At 42.8% G+C, this 18,366-nt stretch overlaps 2 protein-coding genes across 3 annotated transcripts in view; one reads left to right on the plus strand and one right to left on the minus strand.

Moving 5' to 3' along the window:
* Positions 1 to 18,366, minus strand: part of LOC111867985 — a 599,613-nt gene that overhangs the window by 451,164 nt on the left and 130,083 nt on the right. The gene's annotated exons all lie outside the window — the stretch shown is intronic.
* Positions 571 to 18,281, plus strand: LOC111867991. Its single transcript, XM_023858284.2, has 8 exons — positions 571 to 779; positions 2,252 to 2,683; positions 4,464 to 4,692; positions 5,710 to 5,856; positions 14,875 to 15,032; positions 15,103 to 15,220; positions 16,157 to 16,426; positions 17,938 to 18,281. Exons 1-8 carry the CDS (start codon positions 615 to 617, stop codon positions 18,090 to 18,092), a joined length of 1,674 nt encoding a protein of 557 aa, XP_023714052.2. The 5' UTR covers positions 571 to 614; the 3' UTR covers positions 18,093 to 18,281.

Consider the following 18,366-nt stretch of genomic DNA (forward strand, 5'->3'; position numbering starts at 1 on the left):
CTTTCTCCTTCAAATGACAGTATCCTCTTCTGTCCCCAAGGTCATCCAGCATCTTCTTACGTCTTCTTCCTCGTCTTCTTGTCACTTCTATCCGCCCCTCTATCTTTCCTTCGATAACTTCTTTTAGAAGGCAGTTTCTGCGTAAAACATGACCAATCCAATTAGCCTTCCGTTTTCTTATTTCGTGTTAATTTTAATAATATATTATAAATTTAAAGATCATTGTATGGAATAGATATGAATCAGTGATATTAATCTGTTGCACTACAGACGGAAAAACATACATGAAAATTTATAAGAATTCGCCATTTTCTTACTTAATAGTATATTAAGGGATGCTATTTCCGTTGTAGATAAATAAAAAAATTAATCAGGATTCAAAACGAATATGACTGGAGAATATGGAAGCAATCTTGAAGCACATCCTCTTCGAATCAATTGACCTTGATGAAATTTCGCAACACGTGTTACGAAGACAGTGCATAAGGTTATACAACAACTACAAAGCTGTAACAAGAATAAAAAAGATTCTTCTGTGTTTCCCCACCAACTGAACCTTATAAACTAAACACACATAACAGAAGTTTGTATTTGTGGGCGCAGAGTTAGAGAGGATGGAGCTCAGCTTTGTGCTACTGTGCGTGACTGCAACCATAGCTGCTCGCTGTGAGGGCGCCATGATTTGGCACGAAGGCAGACCGGTTGAGGAGACGGATCTAGAGCTCACGGCCTCCGACTCAGACTCCGGAAACTGGACTGCAAATTTGGGAGACATGGAGGTACGGTATAAAGCAACGTGGCCTGTGTAGTATTTCAGTATCCTGTTCTACTCGTTAACGTTTTAATCTGCATGGTCAGTCTCGAAGGTGCAACTTCTCGTGCTCGAAGGCTTCTGGTGTTGGTAGTTTGCTACGGCATTTATAAAAGGTTGACAAAGTAGGACACCAAAAGCACGTCACGAAGTGTCAGCTTCAAGACAGCTCAAGCAAATTAAAATATTACATGCATTCCCTGATACATATTTTTTGTTGCCAGTGAGGTGGGACTAAGTCCCTTGTGCTGCGGCCACTTTTGGCCTATTGTACCAGCCCCAGATGATAGGTGAAGGTGATTGTGGAGCAATTGGTGGAAAGAAGATTGGCAGGGGAAACCGAAGTACTCGGAGAAAACCTGCCCCAGCGCCACTTTGTCCACCACAAATCCAACTTGACCAGACCCGGGATCGAACCCGGGCCGCCGCGGTGGGAAGCCAGCGACTAACCGCTTGACCTATGGCGCGGCCTTCCTGATATGTTACTTAACTACTTAAAGTTATATGTTGAGATGAGTCGCCTAGTATAACGAATTTAAGAGAACGGTAAATCAGAGACGATCACAATGGCCGCGCGGTCTGAGACATGAACTGTCTTCGCTTGCTCGAAAGCTGGGATACTTAGTTCGAATCCCACTCAATGCACGAATATATGTGTATGCGTTTATTCTGTGTTTGTAATGTCCTGTGTATAGGTAACGGCCTTGTAACGGGCTGATCCCCGCCCAAGGAGTCCTACCGTCTGTGTATAGGATTTTCTTTCTATCCCCTTAACAGGTCATGAAGGCCCATAGGGTAGTGAGAAGTCGAGGCTCCCACAATATCTAGACAATCGGCTCACAGGTAAGGTTTTCAGACTTACGCACCGGCCGCCCTTTACACCCAGGAAGATTCCTGGTACTAATTTATGTTAGAGGCTGTGTAGACACCAGGGCCATAGTGAGGCTGGAAGGATTAGGTCAAGTGAAAAATCCACCGCATTGGGACTCTAACCCGCATATTGCCTCAACCAACTACGCCGCTGCGTGTATCTTATACCTTACAAAAACACTGTGTAATATCCCTTACTTAACACTAGAAAATAGGCTGCGCCATAACTCAAGCGGATAGTCTCTGGCTTCCCACCGCGGCGGCCCGGGATTGATCTCGGGTCTGGTCAAGTGGGATTTGTGGTGGACAAAGTGGCGCTGGGGCGGGTTTTCTCCGAGTTCTTCGGTTTACCCTGCCAATCTTCATTCCACCAAATTATCCATCATCATAATCACCCGGGGCAGGCTACAATAGGCCAATCAGTGGCCGCCGTGCCGAGTGGACCCAGTTGGACTCCACTCCCAACTAAGCCAATTAAAGAAACTCTAGAAAATTAAGTCTAAAATCTATGAATATATATACAATATGAAGTACTTTTATGGAATGAAGATGTTGCATAAATGTTAACAGGTTAAGATCGAGCACAGACACGAAGACGGCAGTGCTCTGCAAAACGGGATTTGGACGTTGGACGTAGCCCGCACGTTCTTCGAAACGGAGAAAGATGACCGGTATTCGGGAAATGTTGACCCGCCGGAAGAGGAAATCACCTCCCAAACAAATACATCACAGGAAGAATTAGAACAGAATACGGCTGAAGATACAGTCATTAGTGAAGCAAGGGGCAAAGAAGCTGAAATAGAAAATGAGATCCCTGTGGACGTGAGATTGGCCAAGAAAGACGCTACAAAATTTTCCCTTCCTCGAGTGAGAGAGCTCCCCATTCCTGGTGAGCAGCATACAATGAGCACACGTGTTCCAGAGAATCTTCACAACAGTGAAGAGCAATATGAATCCGATGAAGTAATCTTGGATTCAGATAACTTCGAATACTTCAAAGACGTAAGCAGATGATAACAACCTCTTGGTGTCTGTACACTGTTCCTTAAGACTGGACGGACGGTAGCTGAAATGGCAAATATTTATGAGTAAAGGTAAAGTGAAGTTGTCCCTGTACTCAGCGAATTAACCACTACGCCATAAGGTGTATGGGGGAGTGGATGTATAGGTCCACATTTTCTTGACCGCGGCCCTAGCTGGAGGTGAGTGGTCAGCTTCACGCCCCCGCCGCTTTACCCTCGGGGAAGGATCCCCTGGTACCCATTGGATAGGAGGTTGAGTTGACCCCAGAGCCAGTCTGGACGACTTGGAGATAAGAAAATTCTTGACCCTACCGGGACTCGAGCTCCGACCTCCCCAGTCTTCCAGCCCGTAGCCAGTCGCTATACCGACTACGCTACGACGGCTCCTGACGAGCATGTTCCTTAAATTAATTTATTTAATTACACCCATAAAAAGAGTTTCTGGAAAGAACTAACAGTGTACGTTCCTTTGATACGACACGGAACGTAGAGATGACGAAAGAATTAAAAGTGGGGGACACAGGCACGGAAACAAATAATTATATTACATAATTATCTCCAGCAATGGCCCGTTGTCTAGCAAAAATTGAGAGGAGGACCCAGACAGAGACAGTCAGGTGGTCTCATGAGCCTCCTTCAATATTTTCAAAACAATAAAGAAGGCTAAAAGAGATTGAAGTTACAACTAACTCACAAAATACAGATTCCAGTCTTACGGAATTTGTGAGGTTAATGATGCGTTTTAGCCGGTCACGGTAGCCGAGCGGTCTAAGGCATGTACTGTCTTCGCTTGCTTGGAAACCGGGATCGTGGGTTCGAATCCCACTCAGGCCATGGATGTTTAGTTTGTGTGTGCGTTTTTCTGTGATTATGTACAGGTAGAGGCCTTGTGACGAGCTGATCACCCGCCCACGGAGTCCTACCGAATGTGTAAGATCTAGAAAAACCGAAGTGAACGGAGAAGTTCATGGAGGTAGGCCTGGCCCACTGGGGCTGTAGTGCCAAGGGGGGAAAAAATATTGCGTTTTGATAATGGATTTTCTAACGAACAATTGGATGAAACTCATCTGACGGGTTAGCGTCTTGGATTCGTGAGCATATGGCTACAGGATCGAACCCTACGTGGGGTCATAAATGTTCACTTACTGAAATTGTAAATATCTCACATATTACTATTATTTTATCATCGCTTCAGTATTATTATTTTCGACTATTTTCTTTATCATGATCATGATCTTCATCATTATGTCATCTTTATCTCCTTGGAAATAACTTAGATCTATTACTTGACTATCCTGCTTTATACTTTTCCGATTTATCCTCAAAGTTTTGCATAATTATTATGTTAAAATTATTTTATGTACAATCTTCATTAATATTTCTGTTATGAAATGTATTTATAAATTTATACAAATGCGTATTCCGGGTTCTAAATACACCATAGTTTATTAAAATCTGTGAGGTATGTAAAGTTGACAATTCCATGAATACTTATGATGGTCTGGAGGTAAAGCTCCACCATTTGGGACCTCGGCATTAGAGTGATTGGTCAACTTCATATCTCGGCCGCTTTAAGCCAGAGAGGAATTGCCGTGATACCCATTGGAGAGGACAGCCGTTTTCTGCGCTGTGGAGTACAGATTAATTTTTGTCCATGTCAGGAATAGAGCCCCGGCCGTCTAATGCATAACCCTTCACTATACCGCCTGAACTATTTCGTCTTCTTTGTAAGTTTGTTAATTTGTTTGACATTGTTACAGGTGGGCTGGTTCAAGCTGGACGACAGGCATTTGGATTGGTCAGAAGCTCGTGATGCGTGCGCAGAAGTCGGTGCGCATCTCGCTGCACCTGACACACTTGACCGTGTCAATGTTCTCTTAAAGCTGTTCCAGAGACATCCAGATATCCCTGCTAAGGCCATTCTCCGGCAACAAGTTTATGTTGGTATCAGCGAGCCCAGTCAGAACAGACATTTCACAACCGAACAAGGTAAATCCCAGTTCTAAGTAGAAAAAAATCTTCTTAAAACGGGACCGGATATAACGGACAAACTCTGGCTGTGTACAATTGTGAATTTTTAGAAATTTTGAGGCATTAAGAAGCTTTTGTAGTTATAAAGTTATTTACCACAAAATGGAACTTCTATATAAATACGAGGGTTGGAATTTATATTGATATATAACGTCCCAGGAGGAAAGAACAATAATTTGAAGGTCATAGTATCGGTCATTGTACGCAAAAAATTAAACGGTTTCCAAGAGAGAGATAGTACACTGTACACTGTACACTGTACACTGTACAGACGAGCAACACGCAATGTCGTCACAAGAACTGGAAAGTACACTGATGTTGACGGCGGAATTTTCAAAAACATATTTTACTAAGTAAACTACACCAACTTTGTCACTTGAACAATAAATGCCGATATTAGAAACAGTGACCGCCTCTATGGTCTAGTGGTCAGAGTTCCTGGCTACAGATCCAGAGGTCCCGGGTTCGATTCCCGGCGCTACCAGATTTTCTGTGAAGTAGTGGTTCTGGAACGGTGGCCACTCACCCTCGTGAGGATAATTGAGAAGCTACTTGAATGGAAAATTAGCGGCTCCGGTCTAGAAAACCGAAATTAATTAAGCACCACGCCATGAAGACGTAGGGGAGAGTGAAGCAAGAGCTCCACCATTCTTTACTTCGACAATTCATGGACGTAAGTTATCAGCTTCACAATTCTGTCGCTTCAACCCCGGCGAGAAGTTTGAAGAACTTTGAAGGCTTTGAAGAAGAGAATGGTCTCTTTCCCCTGCCGGTAATCGAATCCAGCGCAGCCCGTAACTATACCGACTAGGCTATCACGTCTCTTTTATAAGTAAGTGCTGTTATAAAAGTGGAAAATCTGAAACAAGTACGGTTTGTAATGCGTTTCATTAGTAGCATTGATACTTAATATCGTTTACTGTGCGTAACATAATGTAAAGGAAATGCCAGAAGTCATGCGTCTCTAACTTTCAGGCCTGCCTTTCGCGTCTGAATTACCGATCTGGTTCCACAACGAGCCTGACAACGCACCTCCTGGAGAATACTGTGTCACATTCCACATCGAGGGTAGAGCGCAAGACGTCCCCTGTTTCTATAGGCTTCCGTTCTTCTGCGAGAAGTAAATTCTGTAGTCATCTAACGCTGAAACCTTCCACACCAGTCTGTTGTCTGCCACGTTTCTATGTTTACACACGTAACCACCCTGAAACGGCCTGTGATAGAATCGATACCTGGGCACTCCACTATGAAGTTCAACTTCTTTGTCATCATGATGCTTCAAAAGAAATTTCAGTCTTTTGTTTGATTATATTAAGAAAACCCAAAACAGTTCTGGAATATGAAAATAAGTGCATTATACAGAACTGTTAGGCTTATTTTTGACTTTATCCATCGTCTGGTATATAGAAGACAAAAAAAACATGTTTCGGAGACTGGATCTGTCTCCATCCTCAGGTGGATGGGGAAGGATAAATCTACTCAATTGGGCCTGCTAGAAAGAGCTAGTCTCAATCACAGTTCTGTACAGTAGGCAAGTCCAACTTTAAACAGGTTGTGATCGAGTTTTTAGTGTCAAAACTGCCAGTGATCTACCACCCCCTTCTATCGTCGTACCTCGCTTTAAGCAAAAATATTGGTAAAAATAACACGGCACGTGATGTTTGTTGTAAAAGCAAGATACATTGACAGTACAGACTACTTTAATACGTATTTTCCCTTCAAAATCTTAATATAATCATATTATATTACAAGTGAATTTACATGCTTTCCACGCATAATTCCCTTATAGGTATATGAGATCGACCAAAAATCGTCCCGCGATCGACGCGTTGGCCATGCCTGCTGTACAGCATACACCATCGTCAGATCCTTTCAAGTCTATTTAAGTGCATTGTACTAAGAGAGATGACAGCTACGATATACACGTACATGCTTAGCACTCCTCAGTATTACTTATGACACGAATATATGTTATTCCATTCTGAAGCAAATATTTGGATGAAAAGATTATAATAAGTGTACAACACAGTTTTATATTTATTTTAGGTTTCAAAAAATTCCGTGGCTTGAGTCCGCAAGCGAACTATACCTACCGAGCTACCGCCGCTTGTCAAAAGTGTCAACTTTTGCGGATAAAGAGTGTCACGTGGTTAGCGCAACGGATCACGACGGCCGGTAGTCACGGTTTTCTAGACCGGAGCCATTATTTCCTTGAAATATCTCCTCAGTTATCCTCACGAGGCTGAGTGGACTCCGTTCCTGACACACTACTCCGCAGAAATCTGGTAGCGTCGGGTATCGAGCCGGGAACTTTAGATCTGTAGCCAAGAACTCTGACCACTAGACCATAGAGGCGGTCTGTTTTAGGTTTCCACTGTGGTTAATTATTGATATTAATTCTGTTTTGGGGTTCTTACATATTGTGGTTGTGGACGAAGGTGCCGAAGTTTCGGAAGCATATGATGCCTCCATCTTCCGGACCACAGTGTGTAGGGTGGTGAGTTAATATAACACCCTGTTCTGAAAAGAAGTGTGAAACTGGAGGAATATAGTGGGATCTTGTGCCTCCTCTAAGGCAGTAAGAAAAACGGGCAGAGAGAAGCCTGCAAACAGCCCACTTAAGGGCCCAAGAATGTTTAAATCATCAATGTACACACCTAGATCTCGAAGAATGAAGCAACACGTCCTTTCGAAAATTAAGTAATATCGTCTACAACCACACAATATAAAAACACAAAAACAGAATTAACATGAATAATTAAACCACCGTGGAAGCCTGAAATCAGTAATGTCTCTACACGAGCTGCTACGACATTTCTGCGCAGCTGGATGCGCAGTGGTATAAATCAGATATCAAGGTCATATTTTCGAGAGTTTTTGCAAATCTCCGAAATCATAGGACGAACGAATATAGACGAAGTACTGAAAATTTTAAAGGATACCATCTTAAGGTAAATACATAACGACTCGTTTAAATAGATCATATATTATAACTTTTCATCCATTCATCAATGGCCCTACAGCCCTTTGTTGGTCCCTGGCCTCTTCTTCAGTTCCGTAATCTTTTTTATACAGGCTGTAGGACTCCTTGGACGGGGGATCAGCCCGTCGCAAGGCCGCTACCAACATACAAGACAACATAGGCACAGAATAAACACACAGAGACATTTACGCCTTCAGTGAAATTCGAACTCATGATCTCAGAATTTGAGCGAGCGAAGGCAGTTCATGTTTAGACCGCACGGTCACTGTGATGGGCCACCTACTATAACTACAAATCCTATATAGCATAGCCCTTGAGAAGGTGATAGCCACTTAGCCGGTCAAGATATTCGTGGCCTTCTTCAAAGTTTCACTCTCATGTTCAGAGCGGGCCCGTTACTTGAGTATGACAACGCCCAACCGAATCTAAACGCACTTTCACAAGATTTCGAGGTCTATAGCCTTTACGTTGCCATGTTCAGTCCTTCACTCATTAGACCACTTACCACTCTATTTTATAAATCTGAAATACAAGTATGACCTTTCGCTCACTCTCTCATGTACCTGAGCCCTTCTTGAGGAACCGCCAATTCTGCAGCTACTCAAGAATTTCCCAGCATTACCGTGTTCACAAGAGCCCTCCAATGGTCCCTATCCTGAGCCATACCAATCCAATCAATACCATCCCATCCTATCCCTCTAAGATCCATTTTAATATTGTCCACCCACATACGCCTTGGTCTTCCTAGTGGTCTCTTTCCTTCTGGCTTTCCCACCAATATCCTATATGCACTCCTCTTCTTACCCATTTACCTTCCCTTACCTTATCTTTCCCGAGTCATTTTAGCTCAAGAAACAACTGGTCATCCAACAGTTACTCTAACTCATCGACGTTTCGAACGCACATTGCGGTGCGTAATTGGACTCAGGCAAGAAAAGGGACTCATACGAGGACGTTCCACTAAAAGAGCGAAGGAACTGTTGAAGTTAAACAGGAACCAGCTACGATGGGTGGTAGGACTACTTACAGGACACTGTCACCTCAAAGGACACCTGTTCAAACTGGGACTGAGTGATAGTCCCACTTGTGAGAGATGTCAGACAGAAAACGAAACGGCCACACACGTCCTGTGCGCATGTGAGGTCTTAGCTTATTTAAGACTACATCACTTGGATCAATACTTTATGGAACCAAGTGACTATTTTGACGCCCCCACGTCCAAAATCCTGCGCTTCATCCGAAGCGTGGAGCCGCTGAGGGAATAATTAAAAAAGGGGGAAGAACAATAGACCTAAGGTCGCGGTGCAAGGGCCGAGAAGGCCCACCTCTTCTTACATTCATTCATTCATACCCTAACTCCCTTCTTCAGGCCATAATCACAATACATGAGAGCTAGGAGCCGTGCCAGCTCACCATCCTCTTGCCGAGAATGCAGGCGAGGCAGTTCCTATCAGCTCGGAATGGTCTGTTGAGGCACTGTGCCCTCTGACAACATTCTGCGCCATCCGTTGATTAGAATGTTGTGAAGAGGCGCCAAGTTATTTGACACGCGCCTTTCAACGGCCCGCGGAGGCGGATATCGACGTCGGTTTCCTCACAAAATTTTTAAGATTCCTTCTTTAAAAATCTATGTAACTGCGCATGGGCTGGTGTGAGTAGGGCAGACAACATATATCTACAAGGAATGACTTTCTTTCTCTTTTTGTTGACACGAAATAATAAAAAACCCTTAAAAAATAAGCATTATTTTTTATTGCTAGTGGGGTGGGACTAAGTCCCTTGTACTGCGGCCACTTCTGGCCTATTGTACCAGCCCCAGATGATAGGTGAGGGTGATTGTGGAGCAATTGGTGGAATGAAGATTGGCAGGGGAAACCGAAGTACTCGGAGAAAACCTGCCCCAGCTCTACTTTGTCCACCACAAATCCTACTTGACCAGACCCGGGATCGAACCCGGGCCGCCGCGGTGGGAAGCCAGCGACTACCCGCTTGAGCTATGGCGCCGCCTTAAGGCCAGCAGAAAAGTACTGCCGCAGTTACGTACGCTTGGTGAACATCATCCGATGTTCCTTCACCTTGGCGTTACACTTTAACGCATTCACATCTTCAGTCTCTCCGAGCAAATTATTCCCTAAGTTCTGCTCTCACCCCGACTTCGTATTTCTTTTGTACTCTATCTCCTTCCACCCTTTCCCCGGCATTATTTTCCCACACCTCTTATTTGCCCATTCTGGCGTCATTTTTCGCCCCTCACTTCCTCCTAAAACAGTTTCTTCGTCCCTTCATTTCTTCTTCGCTATTATCCCTTTCATCTTCCTCCTTTCTCTTTCAAACTGTTTCCATTATTTCTATTTCTCCAGCATATCTGCAACCCTCTCCCTCTTTCCTTCCTCTCCTTTGTTTTATAAAGATTTAGTTCAATGTCAGCCATTGTAATTATTCCAGACCCGAAAGTCTGTGCGTGTCACCGAATGATAATTAGCCCCGTTTGTGAGATACTGTGAGTAGCTTCATGATTTGCATCTGCAGGCATGCAAATACTTCTCAATGTAATAATAGTTTTCATTCTTACGGCCGTGAGTAGATGTCAACCTACCAAACTAAACGGTGCCACGTCCTAGAAGACCGAAATCTTAATACATCAACTGGCTTAAGCATATAGAATGTCCCAAGACGAAAGGATGTCAAAATGTCGGTCATTCTACACAAAATGTTTGTACGTAGATGTGTCCTATTCCGAACTATTTCCGAGATAGAGCTATTTCATTGTACAGTTCCAAAGCTGTTGATAAGAAAGAGATAATACCTCTGTTTGTAATACCGTTATTTATCTTTCAAGTGACAAAGTTGGTACAGTTTACCTAGCATAATACATCTTCGAAAATTCCGCAGTCAACATCAATGCACTTTGCAACTTGTGTGAGGACATGGCGTGTTGCACGTCTGAGTGCATCTTTACCTTCCATTTCGCGGACAATAACGTCCATAGCTCTATCTCGAAACCCGTTCGGAATAGGACGCATGTACATATATATATTGTTGCTTAGAATGATCGATAATATTGACCTTTCCTCCTGGGACACACTGCATAAATCTTTCCTAAGAATGCTTAAAGGCAAGAGACCTCTGGTAAACTTAGGAAGGAGCGATCCGCTAATACCAGAAGGACTTCAGAGAAATCTCTAGAGAAGATACTGACCGAATTAAAATACAAGGTCATAGGGTCAAAAGACGAGGATTTGCGAACAGTTATGAACTTTTGAGCACCATGAATTTTAGGGGAATATCTTGAAATTCTAAGTGACTATCATTTTCTGAAGTATTTATATTTAAAACTGCCACATCTTTAAGATCTCGAACGTACACGAATCAGCGTGGAACACTAAAACATCAAAATACCACTTCATAAACAATAGATAATGCAGAGGAAATTCATGTAGAACATTTGTTATGGGGAGTATGAAATAGCGAAATCTATTACGTATGCGTGAAATATTTGAGGTTTTCACGGATGTGACTATGAAGAAAGCAGTCTGCTTTTACCGGTTCTCACGGTCTCTTCGCTTGCGGATTTCTTATTTTTCTTTCTACCCTGAAGATGGAGGAGATACGTTCCTCCGAAACGTCGGTTAACACCACATCTACACGGTACCACATCCCAGAAGACTGCTTTCTTCTTTAAGTATCTGTTTGTATTTAATCTTATCAAGAAGACAGCTGTTTCAAACAACAGAATAATTTCTTCTTTCTTGGATTTCATAGTCCGAAAGTGTGGTTTTCACTCCAATATGTTTCTTGGAGTTTGTAACACAAATGTTATTCTTCGCTCCAGTGTCAAGCAAATGAACCTCCAAAAGTCAACACAAAGAAACTTGGCCTACAAAAGAAATACAGCTGAAGGCAGTATAACAATTGCCTCCAGAGCTAACAATTCCAGTCTTCACACGCTGGCGTTCTACAAGTAAAACTAAATTGGTCCCTGTGCTTAACTAATTAAGGACTACGTCATGAAGGCGTATGGGGGAGTGGATATATAGCTCCACATTTCTTTACCACGACACTAATTGAAAGTGAGTGGTCAGTTTCACTCCCCCTGGTGAGAAAGCCCCATGTACCCATTGGATAGGAGGTTAGTTGTACCCAAGAGGCGGTATGGACATCCTGGAGAACAGAAAATTCTTGACCCTACCGGGACTCGATCTCCGACGCCTCGGTCGTCCAGTCCGTAGCTATACTGACTGAGCTATCCCGGCTCCTGTTCTACAGGTTAAGACAACAGAAAGTTTCCCTTGTGCTTAATGAAACACCATCACATGAAGACGACTGGGAGAGTGGAGGTGTAGTTCCGTGCATTGTTAACCTTGGCACTAGATGACATGATTGTACTTATTCATGACATTCTGCACCGATTGGATAGGGGTGGAATAGGGTTAGGCGTCTAGAATTTATTACATAAGAAATATAAGATAGCTGCGTAATGGAGCATATTAGAAGACGAGGACAATGTTTCCCGAAACCAGTAGAAGCAGAACTCAAAACAATACACACTGTACATATTTTTAAGAATTTTAAGAATTTCATCTTCTGTGATAAAACTTTTTGCAATCCTCTGAAAAAAAATCACAGCCTGTTCTTATTCTCTGCCTCATGCTAGTTTATTATTTGGCTTACTATTCGAACTTGATGATGGAGGCGATACGTTCCTCCGAAACGTGGTTGAATTTTAACGCGACTACATAGCGATGTATCCGAGAAGATGCAACTGTTAGTTGACGCTGTTGTGAGAACCTCAAATCCAGCATTCATGTATCTCAATTAATTAAATTAGAGTCCATCTGCAGAAGCCGTTAGATCCATTGTAAAAGTTTGTGACGATGGTATATTAACAAAAAATATTGTTTCTGGACATTACACATCGTCTTGACTTTATCTAAAACACTCTCCTATTTGTAGTTAGGAACAAAACGTTTCGGAAATTGGATTCTCTCTCCGTTTTCAGGTGAAATATACTCAGTTGGGCCCATCAGACGGGGATACAGAATAACTCTATTGAGTGGACCCAAATTATTAGGCTTTACCTGAAGATGGAGGCAGAATCCAGTCTCTGAAATATTTCGTTTTTTAAATAGAAACCGGACAACAAGGCGGTGGATAATGTCACAAAATACAATATTGTGACTTTACGTCTCAGAGCCGGAATAGCAGAACCAGAGAGGAAGACAACTGCTAGCCAACGGCTTGCCAAACACACGTTTCCGCAGAAAAGAACACGGCGGAAGACCATTGCTAACCAACGGCTTAACAAATAAATTTTCCCGCAGCAACGAACAAGTCATTTGCTAGTCACTGGTTCGATAAGCACGTTTCCGTAACAACAGACCTTTTTCCTATATATGGGGTCACGTCTGGAAGAACGAAGGAGTTGTAGTTTAGTCGTAACAGAGTTCAGTGTTCAACTGTGGAGTGTTAATCAGCGGTCAGCGGAAGCTGAAGAAGTGGCTGACATGTAAATCAGAACCAAATCCGTCACGCAGAAGAGAGGACACTCGCAGTCCAGTAAGGAATGAAGCGAGTCTTAGGTAGCCACTGATTGTGAGCTGTCATAATTGGTTGTAATTGTAAAGAAGTACCAATAAATCCAATCATCCAATCCAAAACCCGTTATTATTAGTCACACTAACCCCAATACATGAGAATATTTTCGTTAGATTAGTGTTCAAAAGATGACGCTATTTGTCCCTATCGAGAGACTGGTGAGTTCTATCTTCACCCTTAAAATTTAAACGAAGTTATTCTCTCGTGGGAACCAAGTGCGAATGTTGGAATCGGTTCCTTCCTGGATGACTTACGTGAGTACCTAGAGCAAGACCCGTCTAAGTGAAGCCTATTCAAACGTAGGCATCTCGTCATTCATTTCGTTCAGCACAGGAAATTTAAACGTAGAAGCGACAGGTATATGATGACATATCAAATCGTAACAATAAATAAGCACCAATAACTTCACTATTAGCCGATAACTGACCTTCAGAAGCCCCAACCTCGTCATGCCCCTTCAGTGAATAATCTTTAAGCCGTCAAACGTTCAAGAAATAACTTTCGTTATAAAACGTAGAGTGTCACACAGCTTCGAGTGTCCTAATTATTACAATTTATTTTCCTTGGTACTACAGCCCCAGTGGACCTAGGCCTACCTCCATGAACTTCTCCGTTCACTTAGGTTTTTCTAGATCTTACACATTCGGTAAGACTCCTTGGGCGGGTGATCAGCTCGTCAAAAGGCCTCTACCTGTACACAAACACAGAAAAACGCACACATATAAACTATTACAATTAAACACCTTAATTGGTTCTAAACCTATATGACTTCATTACAGGTCTCTACCTATACCTGTCACGTAGATTTAAAACTGTCCAGGCACGGTCTCCTAACTAGATACCACAAAGCGTATATTCTGTTCCAAATATTTACAAAGTGAGCTATATATTTCTGTATAAACTTGCTTTCTTCATTCCCTAGTCTCCTTTTGTTTTTAGTTTCTCGGAGCGGGGGTGAAACTAGTCCACTTTGTCCATCGGCCACTAACCGGCCTATTATACCAAGCCCGGATGATTGATGATGAGTGTGGAGCAGTCGGTGGAATGAGATTTGGCAGGAGAAGGCGAAGTATTCGGAGAAAATTTACCCCAGCACCAATTTGTCCACCATAAATCCCACATGACCTGATTCGGGCTGAACTCGGGCCGCCGCGGTGGGAAGCAGGCGGCTAACCGCCTGAGCTATGGTGTGGCCTTCCTTCATGCTATAACTTATTGGCGAAAATTATATGAAAGAGAAACATTGCTAGTGATTCACACTATATGGTGCAACTCTTTGCAGCTTCTAACTATAACAGACATTGAAGAACACAACTACATACCATACTACAAGTGCAGACACGCACGGAAGCTTTGCAATGTGTTTTACGTTAATAACAAACCTCGTAATTCTCATCACATGCTTCTTATTCAGTACTTAGGAAAAAAGCAATTGCAATGCATTGTATTGTAATTATCTGGAGATAATCCTGATAATCTCCATTATCCACAGATTTGAATGAGGATCACTGTATATAAAGGAAGCGCCAATGTTTGTGTGTTACGAAGTCTGAAGCACTAATCCCTCGCTAGGATGTGTAGATCTGCAGCTATACTTGCCTACTGTGCACTGATTTGTTGTGGGTGTTGTGCTGATTTACAGTGCTCCTCGCTTCGATTCAGTGACCTCAAGTTCTCAATCAAGAGTCTACGGAACCTCACAGGACACTGGACTGCTGAGGTTGGTAAGCAGGATACATAATCGAATCACTTATCCCTACGGCCGTAACTTTACTTCGTTGTCATTACAGGTGCAGTTGAGTCACGGCGCTGGACATAAAGAGACGGGTCCTTGGGAGGTGGACATCGACCACATCACTTCCAAATGTGAGGACACAGAGTCCATCCTGATAGTGGCCAAAGTCACAGGTGGGTTTACAAAACAGTCTCTTCTGGTTACGTATCATAGGAATCAAAGGAATATCTCAAACATGGAGCTGAACTAGAGGAGAGATGACATTTGGGGTGGAATCTACCATGCCACTGAAAAGTGTGGGGACACAGAATCCACCCTGATATTGGCCAAATTTACAGACGAGGTGTGAGCCAGTCTCTTCTAGTTGTGTATCATAATAACGCTTGAAACACGGAGCTGAGCTGGAGGAAGTAGGTCATTTTGGGTGGGATCTACCACGTCACTACCAAGTATGAGGACACCAAATCTATTCTGATAGAGGCCATAGTCACAGGTGTGATCATGAACCATTCGTATTAGTTATACTGTGACGCATACAACCTCTGCTAGGCAACGATTCGATAAAAATATTCCCGAAGTTAAGGTCTCAATATTAGAAGGACGTCCGTTGCAGGGTAACGGGTCGTTAAACATGTTTCCTCAGCAACGAATCAGCACACAATAGTAGACGAACTGTTGGAGATGGTGATCTCTATTGAGTTCTTCCCGAAGTTATAAAGGGAGGACACGTGAGAACTCTCAGTCAGTTCAGTGCAGTAGGTGAGTTCAGAAGCTGTAACTGAACTGAGACGGGAGAACGGGAACGGAGCAAGTCCTCGGCAAAAGACTGATTGTGAGCTGTTTTAACTGATTGTAGTTAAGAGCGATTTTAAAAACATGCGTCAATAAATCCAATCCAGAACTTGTTATTATCAATCACGGAGCACCGGACACGTGACAATATGTTTTGAAAACTGTTGGAACTTAACTCAAAGATCGGGTTTGTTTCGAGGTAGAGTCCTACCACACAGTACCATGCCTGAAGAAAAGGTGCTCGTCTGGAGTGTACTGGGGGCTATGCAACACACCAGTTTATCCGTGAAAGAAACGAATGAGTCTTCGTGTTTCAGGCCCTCCACAACGACCGGGTAAGGACTACGAGCTGGTACCAGGTCTGGGCTACTATAAGCTTCACACTTCGGGCAAAACATGGCTAGAAGCGCGTGACATTTGTGTCCAGGAAGGAACACATCTACTCATCTTGAACTCAGAGAAGGAGGCTGGGGTCATAAGAAGCATCTGGAAGCGTCATCCTAGGCTGTTCGATGGATGGAGAAACTCTTGTGCTTATATTGGAATCCACGACGAATACGCCGAAGGAGAATATGTTACTTTGTTTGGTATGTTATCCTCAATAATCTCCTTAATTTAATATTCTACTATGACTTTGTATAAAGTCAAGAAAATTGTCCGTTTGTCTAAATACGTGATGGCGTATAATTGGATCCCAACTGTATATATCTTCTCTCATTCCTAGCTTCTGCACTGTACTTATCAGTCTGGTTAGGCTAACTCTCAGGTTGCTTTCCCCCAAGGAGAGATCCCGAAGTACAGTTTGATCAGCAGGGTAGATGAGACCCAAGGCTTATATGAATAAAGAAAGTCCCTATTCCTTCTGGGAAATGGAACCCAGTAGTCAAATTTTTAGTAATTGTTTTGCTAAATGCCCTCTCACAGCTGGAGTCAGGACAGCGTAGTCGGTATAGCGACTGAATACAGGCTGGACGACAGAGGGGTCGGGATTCGAGTCCCAGTAGGGTCAAGAATTTTCTCTTCTCCAAGTAACCGGACCGGCTCTGGGTACACCCAACTTCCTATCCAATGGGTACAGGGACCTCTTTCCCTTGAGCTAAAACGGCCGGGAAGTGAAGCTGACGGCTCACCATCAACTAGTGCCGAGGTCAAGAAAACGTAGGTCTATACATCCACTCCGCCATATGCCTTCGTGGTGTAGTAGCCTTTTAGAAGGGTTATCCGACTTTTGCTTGGAGTTACTGAGTAAAACAATAAAATATACCAATCAGGATTACCGATGCCTCGGTCTGGATTCGAGCCGAGCAACTCCTCAATAAGGGTCAAGAATATTACCGCTATATAAACATTCGATATTTTATATGACGGAGGCCTGTTCTAAATTAAAAATACATAAATGCAGTACATCGTCCTCGTTTTGAGCTCCGTGTACAAGAGTAGGTACTTTCGACGGAAAATGTCAATGGTCCCCTGATTGCACGACTGTTTCGTCTGTAAAAGGGGGATGCATTTCTCGAATCCGTCTCAAGTGGGTTTATAATTTTTGTCATTAGTCATCTGTTCTTCAGTTTACCAGTTAATTATTTAGCTCCTTTTGTATATGTAGATCTGTTTATGTTTCCTTTTTCTGGTTCATCTCTTTGATATTACTAAAAACTTCATTTTCTCTCTCACATTTTGCTAATATTATTATTTAAACTTAAGTTCAAATTTCATATACATATGTTTTTGTCTTTCCATACTTGTCGTCTCAATGTACTGCTTTTCTTTTCCTTGGCACTACAGCCCCAGTGAGCCTAGGCCTACCTCCATGAACTTCTCCGTTCACTTCGGTTTTTCTAGATCTTACACATTCTGTAGGACTCCTAGGGCGGGTGATCAGCTCGTCACAAGGTCTCTATGTGTACACAAACACAGAAAAACGCACACACACACTAAACATCCATGCCCTGGATGGGATTCGAACCCACGATCCCGGTTTCCAAGCGAGAGAAGACAGTACATGCCCAACTATACTTTACCACCGCGAATATTTATATTTATAAGTAACTACTTACTGTAACACATATCCATCAGTAATAACTACACCCTTTTCCAGGAGAGCCCCTCAATGGTACTGGGTACACCACATGGGCCCAAAATGAACCCGGCGAGGGGACGTCTGGGAATTCCGGTTGTGTCGGCAGAGAGGGTGCCCTGTATGATACGAACGGAAACAACGAGCTAGCCTTCTTCTGCGAACAAGAACTTTAGCATCAATCAACATGCACGGACTTTTCTTAACTTCCTTAGTAACAAGAGAAAGTAGAGATCCTAAAGATGTCAGATGGAATTCTATATGTAATGCATATTGTATTTTTATTTTCTGTAATACTGTCCCTGGAGAAATCAGCTGTATATTCCTGCTTAATGAATTTTAATTTTCTGTATAAAAATGTATTCTAGAAACAGACAGTGAATATTTGTTTAATAAATTTGAAGTTAATAACAGCACTTTGCTCTTCTAGCAATTAATTAATAATTAATA

This window comes from Cryptotermes secundus, unplaced genomic scaffold (assembly GCF_002891405.2).
Source record: "Cryptotermes secundus unplaced genomic scaffold, Csec_1.0 scaffold97, whole genome shotgun sequence".
Taxonomy (NCBI): Eukaryota; Metazoa; Arthropoda; class Insecta; order Blattodea; family Kalotermitidae; genus Cryptotermes; species Cryptotermes secundus.